The sequence below is a fragment of the Patella vulgata genome, chromosome 4, assembly GCF_932274485.2.
Source record: "Patella vulgata chromosome 4, xgPatVulg1.2, whole genome shotgun sequence".
Lineage (NCBI taxonomy): Eukaryota > Metazoa > Mollusca > Gastropoda > Patellidae > Patella > Patella vulgata.
The window spans coordinates 5,570,922-5,581,551 of NC_065882.2; the positions used below are offsets into that span (position 1 = coordinate 5,570,922).

General features: G+C 39.6%; 1 protein-coding gene across 2 annotated transcripts in view; it reads right to left on the minus strand.

Moving 5' to 3' along the window:
* LOC126817387 (arrestin domain-containing protein 17) overlaps window positions 1-5,540 on the minus strand; it is a 30,245-nt gene extending 24,705 nt beyond the window's left edge. For both annotated transcript variants that reach the window (XM_050544344.2, XM_050544342.2), the window contains exon 1: window positions 5,141-5,540. In XM_050544344.2, coding sequence (XP_050400301.1) covers window positions 5,141-5,252 — 112 coding nt within the window. In that variant the 5' untranslated portion in view covers window positions 5,253-5,540. The remainder of the gene's footprint in view (window positions 1-5,140) is intronic.
* Between the last annotated feature and the right edge of the window lie 5,090 nt (window positions 5,541-10,630).

Below are 10,630 nucleotides of genomic sequence, written 5' to 3' on the forward strand. Positions count from 1 at the left end.
TTCCATTCTAATAAATAACACTGACTACCAAGCAAATCGACAGGGGGAAATGAAATGAGCTTTAATGTTGTTTTTATCGGCAGCAAGCCAGATAATGAAGATCGACATTTGCTATGCGATGTGCATTGAGGAAATTGTTTCAGCCTACGCTAAATCTGTTTTCAAAACTACTCGGGGTTCTTTAACTGGACGCCAATGTGGACTCGGTATTTGATCCCATTGGAATGACGTAATGTCAGTGGATGTCAAATGAATTTAAAAGTACAAACTGCTAACTCCTGAAAATCAGTGTGTCTATGATGCATTAGCTATTTAACGCAGGTAGTTATAAGGGAACATGCTGCACTCAGAGAACCATCTACTTCGTACTTCGAGTATAGATCTCTGCCCTAAATGGCTGACATATCCAAACATTGGTATACTGTTTTGTAATGCGGTTCTACTCCGTTTCACATCTTTCATACACACAAAGACTGAATAAACTTTTTTTCAATTTCATTAAATGGAAGCAGAATAAATACTTAACAAAATTCGCGAAAAATACTTAGTGTTTTCTACTAAAATCGTCGATTTAGAACTTAAAATGTCGGCCAACTAGCTTAGTGTCTCTTCTCAAAGGAAGCTAACTATTGACAGCGAGCCTACGTTTAGTATGATAAGGGAATTCGTTAATACATTGATCAATATGTATGTCTGTAATTATCTTCTTATTCTTTCCATTTCAATTAGACATTATGTTTAATATACCCTGTTCATTAAATGTATATACATAGATTAATAATTCAATATTCTACATTATTTACTTCTGTAATTAATTAGGTATCGTTAATAGACAATACACGCCAAGGTAATGGACGTCTAGTTAACATTTTGAACCTAGATCACAAGCCGCCGTACGTGCTCTCACGGGCAGTCTACGGGGAAAATTTTAATAAACCCATGCGTAAAGCTGCATTTCCTTTAGAACGGATCAGGTCCGGCTCCGGTCCGGGAGTCGACATAGCACACGGCAGGTTTTGTATCCTTATATGCGGTTATTCAAGCGGAAGGGTCCTCTTTTCAACATGGCACCGGCATTGTCAAGTTCGTAAAAAAAAGAAAAAAACTATTTTTAGCTTTTTCCCGTGCGGGCTACCCAAACCGTGTTTCCTTATGTGCGTTCCGCATGCGTTTCCGTACCGAACGCTACATGGTCCGTTTCGAAAAACCGTACCGGACGCCGCATACAGAACCGTATCCGCACCCGCACATAAGGAAACACTCTTACTAAAATTCTATGAAAGTGTTTTTTTCCGTATCCGCAACCGGGCCGGAGCCGGACCGGGTCCGCACTAAAGGAAATGCAGCTTTAGGATTACACGTCACTTGCGTGTGTTCGGCACGTGTCGAAACGCGTACGGCGGGTTGTGAGCTAGGCTTTACGGTTATTGTTATTTCTATGGTGCATTATGGGCGGTTGGGAAGGGGAGGTGTGATATTATCCACCTCAGCTCTGTAGTCATTCGGATAGGACGAAAAACAATGTCCCGTGTACACATTGGCGTGCGCTTAAAAGATTCCCTGGCAGATGGAATTCGATATGAGTATGCCGTAGTGCCGCTGTTCGGGTAAAATTTCCCTCATAGCACACTGTATGGCGTATGCCCGTCTTCATTAGCCAAGTTCAGAGCAGAACAGTAGGACCTTAAACCCCATTTCTTTTCATTTCATTTCCAATTTCATGTACCGAAATCAAAATAAATTGTCTCCATTGTGGTTATTTCGATCAAAGTAGTACGCATAATATTAATACGCAGTGATTTTTCTAATTTAGAGGGATGTTATTGTCCAATAGACAGTGTCTAATCAACCAATCAAAACGCAAGATTCACCCTTAAGCATGTTACAACGCTTTATAACATCTCGAACTCGCCCTATATCAGCTACGTCAGAAGGAAGAAGTAAAATTGGTTATTTTTTTTAATTGGGCGTATTTTTATCTTTTTATGTACAAATCATTGAATATATACTGGTTATCACATAAACATATATTTGTAAGAGAGAGAGAGAGAGAGAGAGAGAGAGAGAGAGAGATGGGTTTAACGTCCACTCGACACAAACTAGGTTATTTCGGGAATAGTATATGGTCTTTAGCAGTGGGATACAACGCACACGCGCTAACCATTCGGCCATCTCCCCACCCCTATATAATTGTTAGAGAGAGAGAAATGGAGTTTAACGTCCACTCGACACAAACTAGGTTATTTCGGGACTAACATATGGTTTTTAATTTATTTCATTAATTCGCTTGCGCATAGGGATCTTTAGCAGTGGGGAGAAACCGGAGGACCCGGAGAAAACCCACGAGGTTGAACAGGCGACCCTTCTCCTTGTTACGTACAACCGGGGATTCGAAACCATGCCAGTCGACTCAATGACAGATTTTATGATACAATGCACACGCGCTAACCATTCGGCCATCTCTCCACCCCTATATAATTGTAAACTGGTTGTCATAAAATATACTTTTAAATTACATGTATCTGTAAACTGGATTTCATAAAATATACTTTGTAATCATATATATTTTTGAACTGGTGGCCATATAAAGTATTTGTAAACAGGTTGCCATATAATATACTTTGTAATTATATTATTTGTAAGCCATATAATATACTTTGTAAGTATATTAATTGTAAACTGGCTGCCATATTATATACTTTGTAATTATATTATTTGTAAACTGGTTGCCATATAATATACTTTGTAATTATATTATTTGTTAACCTTTAATATATTAATACTTTGTAATTATATATATATATTATCTGTAAATTGGCTGCCATATAATATACCTTTTAATTATATATATATATTTGTAAACTGGTTGCCATATAAAATATTTTGTAGTTATCTATATGTCCATCTCTGTGTTGACTATTGATTTTTTTATCCCTGAATACCGTTAAATATGATGATAATTAATATAATGGCTGATTTGTTAATGCTAATGGAGATATTATCAGCTTTTGTTATCGACAATAAAAACGAACATAAGGCGTTGACCCGTTATTTAAATAGGACAGATGTCACATTAAATAAACTGAGCTTATTACGATTTGAAATGAGAGAGAGAGAGAGAGAGAGAGAGAGAGGTGAGGTTTCAAGTCCCCTCGACACAAACTTTGAAACTAGGTCATTTCGGGACTAACATATGGTTTAATTTATTTTAATAATTCGCTTGCGCGTAGGGGTCTTTAGCAGTGGGAGGAAACCGGAGTACCCGGAGAAAACCGACGAAGTTGGACAGGCGACCCAACTCCTTGTCACGTACAACCGGGGAATCGAAACCACGCCAGTTGACTCAATGACAGACTTTATGATACAGCGCGCACACGCTAACCATTCAGCCATCCAACCCCCGATTTGAAATGAAATGAGCTTTAACGTCAAACTGGGCCAATAAAGACGGGCATACACTCGGATAGCGGTACCACGGCTTACTCTTATCTCGAATTCCAACTGTAAAGGGGTCCGTTACGTGCATGCCAATGTGTACACTTGACCTCGGTTTTTGGTCCCATCCGAACGACTATACGTTGTCCCTAGTCAGGACCCCAGTCCAGCCCCACCGACAAGGGACTCGAACACAGGACATCACGGTTAGCGAGCCAACGTCTTACTCACCGTGACTCCCATATTACAATGTGGTAATTATCATTTTATATATTAGTACATTATATTCATCTAAGCCATAGATTTATGGACCCCATTGGAAATAAGCAACGGATGTTATATACGTCAGGCTTTATGGGCTATCCTATGTAAAGGTCTCTTCATGACACCATACCAATCATATTTCTCTATGCTTGTCTCATTTCGCATCCCAATTATACAATGTAGCACATAGTTCTTATTTTCATATACATATCTATATTTATTGTTGTCACTTTCCCAGTCGTGCAATGCGACACTAGTTCTTATCATAATACATTAATTTATTGTCATGTTTTAACCTTTACTTGAAGAATAAATAAATAAATAAATAAGCTTAGTATCATTTGCTATCGGGGTGAGGGGTTGAATGCGTACTTTAGAACATAAGGTCTATCATTGTTTAATCATACAAGAGCTAAATCTGCCTATCCAACACGAAAGCGAATAACTGAACCATATGTTGTGTCGAGTGGACGTTGAGCCCCATTTCTCTCTCTCAATAGTCCCTATCATCTGCCATATTTTGAAGTTCAGCCAAAAAGCGAATAACTGAACCATATGTTAGTCCCGAAATGATCTACTTTGTGTCGAGTGGACGCTGAACCGCGATCAGAGTTGTTGTCGATCAGAGTTCCCCCCATCAATAGCCCCTATCATCTGCCATATTTTGGAGTTCACTCAAAATAAAATAATAGTGCTGTGCTGAGCATCTATATTTCTTTCTCCGTGTTGATCTACGAGCACTCAATCCTTGCCAGAAATAGACCAGAACGTTCAAAAATAACTTGATGGGAATAAAGCTTAGATCAACGGAGACACGGTGGTTAAGTGGCTAAGACGCTGTGGTTAAGACGCTGGCTCGTTAGCCTGGAGGTCGCGTGTTCGATCCCTGCATTGGCCGAGAAAGTTAATCGGGATTTTGCGGCTTGTTTTCCCCTTATCAGTTGTGCAGGAAGGAGGGTCCGACAAGGACAGTCGTCTAATCATTCGGATGGGACGAAAAACCGAGGTCCCGTGTATCCTGACAGTTGGAATTCGATATAAGGAGTAGCCATAGTGCCGCTGCCAAGGCAAAATAGCACATCGTTATTTGTATGGCTTCGTTAGCCCAGTCGGCGCAGAACTGCACTACGTTAAACCCCATTTCATTTCATTTCTGCTTAGATCAACTGAACAGCCATATTTTAAAGCACTCAATCTTTCAACCATCCAACAATCAACAAAAATCCCCCAGATACTAATAATAGAAAACGGGTCTATCGATTGGACTAGCAGGAAACTTCTTGCTTATTCAAATCAACACTTCGACTCCAGTGGTGTAAATATGACGGCCATTGTTAATGCATTTTAAGAGCAGGAATTGATAGCCCTCGGTATAAGTGTTTTCAACAGTAGGGATCTATAGTATGTTTAAGTAGGCCTAGCGCCCGCCCATAACACCTACCTGAAATGGTAACAGGATTCTGCAGATGAACAACCAGGGCTCCACGAATTCTTTCTCCAGAATAGAATACCAGTTCCTGATGTTCAAGGTTTAATTCGATGCTGCTGGCCATCGCGTCAACACTCCACCCAGCTCGCCGTCTGTGTTTAGAAATGTATTCCTGTTTGGGCCTAATCCTGGACCTCCATTGCTCGATTCATATTGGTGATAAAACGACGCCAACTTACTCCCAATTAACACCGATACATGATCCTCGGGTAAACAGGAAAAAAATCGTCACCATTCCGTTTCCATGGATACTCGGCACGACAACCTGTGATGAAATGTACCGATTGTAATCCAATCAATGTAGAAGAGAAATAATGCTACTATTCTCTTGAATCACTTGATGAATATAGGAAGGACAGCGCGTGCTCCATCGTCACTGTCGTCTGGTTCTGCCTGGCTCGCGCGCTTCGGTTCCATTTGCTACAATCGATCAATACGAGTTAAAGCAAAAAGTCGTAAGTCAGACAACATTACCATAAACTCGAGGTTTATAGTGTTCGTGTTCAATGTAGTAACGTATTGTGTTGTCGAACAATATCAACGGCATCTATGTTGTTAAATATGTATTAGTAATTCTGTCTCCCATGTGACATGTTCAATATTTATAAAATATTATTTCATAATTAAAAGCTTTAATGCCCCTTGGGATGAGTAAAGCCTGACTTGAAAACAATATGGCGAGAACCATTAATGAATAAAGGGGGAGGGAGAGAAATGGGGTTTAACGTCCACTCTACACAAACTAGGTAATTTCAGGACTAACATATGGTTCAATTTTATTTCAATAATTCGCTTGTGCGTAGGGGTCTTTAGCAGGGGGGAGGGGGCGTAGGACCCGTAGAAAACCCACGAGGTTGGACAGGCAACCCCATTTTTTGTCACGTACAACCGGGGAATCGAAAACACGCCAGTTGACTAAATGACAGACCGTATGATACATATGGTTCAATTGTATTTCAATAATTCGCTTGAGCGTAGGGGTTGTTAGCAGTGGGGGGGGGGGGGGGGCGGAGGACCCGAAGAAAACCCACGAGGTTGTACAGGCGACCCCACTTTTTGTTACGTACAACCGGGGAATCGAAAACCCGCCAGTTGACTTAATGACAGACCTTATGATACAACGTGCACGCGCTAACCATTCGGCCATCCACCGCCACCCAACCCTTAATGACTAAAGGACTAACCCAGGATATATGCCGAGTTTTAAACCCAGTCAGCTACGGGGTGGTTTGAAATTATTTTAATATTTCCACTATTCCGACATCCCCTAGATCATCATATCTATGAACGTGGCTAGTTTTAGTAAATATATGCCTAATTGTTCCAGGTTTATATGTGTGAGGCGTAAGCCCCCCCCCCCCCCTATTCATCCCTCCCCTCAGATAATCCAAGAGGCGGTTATTTTTAGTAAATATTTTGTGTAATTAACCTGTATGTTTGGGGCATTAGGGTATTGCCAATGATTCGCTCACAACCACCCCCCCCCCCCTCATCCCCCCCCCTAAGTTTATTTTGTTTCTATAAAAAGATCCATTAGACTGGCAACAGAAACCATGTCTGCTTGACAAGCCATGAAATGAGTTTCCGGTTGTCGTTATGTAAAAATAGGCCTACCTTATAATAGTAATACAATGAATTTACTACAGGAATCGTGAATATTGGGAAAATAAATTAGTTATGGCAACACTTTTCAAATTCCATCACCTAACCTCTCTCTCTCTCTCTCTCTCTCTCTCTCTCGCTCTCGTGGCTTTGTCCCGAAATGACCTAGTTTATATCGAGTGGACGTTAAATTAATTAATTAGACATTAATTAACTTATCAAGGCCATAATCAACTCTCGATGCCATCGCTGGCCTGCGATATTTAGCGGATTGGAATACATTTTGTGAAGGATAATTAAATGTAAAACAGGATAATCGAGACTTTGTTGTTTATCGTACCGACTTTAGTAATGATGACCGAGGCTAGGCCTAAAATTCAATTGCTAAATTCTCATTTCAGAGTGGATCAATTTGATTGAAATTTTCAACAAATCCCCTTTACATTATCTAGTTTTTAACTATTGTAGTGATAACTGTCATCTCATTAACTAATTTCCCATAATGTATCTTTAATATTTTATCATTATGATGTATTCAGTCAAAAATATGCTAATGTGGCGTTCCATAGACCCGTATATCAACCATTATCACCATAACGCAAAATTGAAGTTTTTATAGTTATTATTGGGAGATATCACGGCGGAGCAACAACCATCAATTTGTGGGTTTGTGCGCATGTGTCGCTGTTTCACTACCACTCCTGTACGTGATAAGGGGATCACGTGACTAGGTGGGTAAGACGCTGGCTCGCTAGCCTGGAGGTCGGGTGTTCGATCCCTGCATTGGCCGAGAAAGTTCATCTAGATTTTCGGCGTGGTTCCCCCTTGTCAGTGATGTAGGACGGAGGGCCTGACAATAACAGCTGTCTAGGCGTTCGGATGGTACGAAAAACCGAGGTCCCGTGTACACACTGACGTGCACGTAAAAGATCCCTTGACAGATGGAATTCGATATAAGAGTAGGCCGTATTGCCACTGTCTGGGCAAAATGTCCCTCATAGCACACTGTATGGCGTATGCCCGTCTTCATTAACCCAGTTCGGGGCAAACAGTAGGACGCTAAACCCCATTTCATTTCATTTTATTTCTGTACGTGATAAGGGTTAGGTCACCTTTCCCTCGAGTGATCTGTTCGAATTCTCTTGCTCACTATTATTACCGTCTGGAAGGGGATAATAATAACGAAATAATTTGGCCCATAAGGAGGTCAACGGCGATGGGTTTTTACCGTTTGGTAAAAAAGAGAGAGAGAAATGGGGTTTAACGTTCACTCGACATACACCCCCCCCCCTCCCCGTTTGGTAAATGTATGACCTATATCATATAGGTAATTATATATTTGTAAGAGAGAGAGAGAGAGAGAGAGAGAGAGAGAGAGAGAGAGAGAGAGAGATGGGGTTTAACGTCCACTCGACACAAACTAGGTAATTTCGGGACTAACACCTGGTACAGGAAGGTGAGGACCCTGAGAAAACCCACGAGGTTGGACAGGCGACCCTACTCCTTGTCACGTTCAACCGTGGATTCGAAACCAGGCCAGTTGACTCAATGACAGGCCTTATGATACAGCGCGCACATGCTAACCATTCGGCCATCGCCCCCCCCCCCCCCTTAATAGACATTAAGGCCCATTTTCCAGAATATTAAGTAGTATTATGCGGGTATTTTAGGCTCAGTGATTCATAGTATCTTAACATATATTTTATTCTTTTTGACCCTGACCCTGGATTTAACGCTTCCGTGTTCGTGGTGGACCTATGTTTCACTAGGGTTAGGGTTAGGGTCTTGTAAACTGACTCTATAACAAAAGCCCCGTGTTGACCTTTTGATATGTCCCCATGATGGAGGTCATAAATTTACTGAACGGTAAAAACGGGTTGCCGTTTACCTCCTTAAAAGCCGATTCATTTCGTTATTATCCCCCACACTGATCCGCAGTGAATATTCGCTAGGCCGCGACAATCACTGGTAAAGGTGACATCGATGCTACTTAATGAGCCGCAAATATTAACTTTTTTCCTCCGACAAATTAAATTCTAAAACATTTTTTTGTATGTATTAGAAAAATAAATAAAGACGTTTGAAGTATTTGTAGGTACAAATTATTTTCTATTTTAGTGTAAATGGGTATTAAAATGAGTGAAAGTTGCCATTCTGCTCGAATCAGTAACGTCTTATGTAAACAATGCACGTGCCATTGAGCCAATGATTGACGCCGCGTGATATGACGTCATGTGTTGAAGGCAGTCATCTTTTACAGAGATATTACAAGACTTTCGTAATACTCTATGAAATAGATTGATTATCCCCTTCTAGGCTGTAATAATATTGGTTCGGGTGATCTTCGGGCGGTAATAATATTGGTACTAGGCCGTAACAAAATTGGACCGGGTGATCTTCGGGCGGTAATAATATTAGTACGGGTGAGACCCGTATGCGTAGAACATTATTCCAACAAAGATAATATCCAATTCAAATGCTTGTTGAATGATAATATTTCGTAATAAAATAAATCTATAAAACAAAAGCAGAAAATCAATCTATTTATTAACACATGCCCTTGAGCTAACTTAAAATAACACTAAATATAAAAAAATATCCTCTCGTTGTAGCAACATTGTGACAATTTACTTTACATTGATGAATTGGTGAGACACACCCCTCTAAAAGTATCGTTAATAAATATTACCATTATAAAACTTTAAATAAATTTTTAAAATATAAATAGATATACCAAAAATAAAAATCGAAAAACATTTAGCGCTTTCTTTGAAAGAAGTTTGCTAGTTATCTTTTCGAGCCCGAATACATAACCTCTTTGAAGGCGCTTTCCCACATTATCTTTTAGCATTAAAATACTATATTTCACTGAAGGCGCTTTCCCAGAATATCTTTTAAAGATAAAATACATCATTTCTTTGAAGGCGAGCGAGAGAAATGGGTTTAACGTCCACTCGACACAATTAACTAGGTCATTTCGGGACAAACACAAGGTTCAATTTTATTTCAATAATTCGCTTGCGCGTAGGGGTCTTTAGCAGAGGGAGAAAACCGGTGGACCCGGAGAAAACCCACGAGGTTGGACAGGCGACCAAACTCCTTGTCGCCTACAACCGGGGAATCGAAATCCCGCCAGTTGACTAAATGACAGACCGTATGATACAGCGCTATCCAAGGTAAATACTAGTCGATAATGAATATATATTGTTCGTTTTAATTCATTTCATAAAATGGACATGTTTTGATTTTGAAATTTATATAACTGTTACAGATTTGCTTCAGTAAATATTGTCATTAGCTTATTAAGTTAAGTGAACTGGAATATATTATTCGATTTAATTCAATTCACAAAATGGACATGTTTTGATTTTGAAATTTATATAACTGTTAGAGATTTGCTTCAGTAAATATTGCCATTAGCATTAGGTCATTAAGTTAAAGCTACATTATGGAAGACCTACATCTGCCTATTAAGGGACTTGTTCGGCCTCAAATGCCATATAAATTATAAATTAGCCATTTATTCACATGACAAGCCCATAATCAACTCTATAGACAACCGGGTGGTTATGATTAATAAGAGATTGAAACATCATTGTCATTCTATAATTTCATTTATTAGCCACTTATTCACATGACAAGCCCATAATCAACTATATAGACGATTGGTGGTTATGATTTTGAACGGATTAAAACACCATTGCCATTTAATAATTTAATTCTAAACTGAATAATCGAGACTTTGTTTATTATCGTAACAACGCTAGTTATGAAAAGCGAGACTACACATTTCTTATCAAAACTTCCAACATTCTAACATTCAGAATAAAGTACATGTAA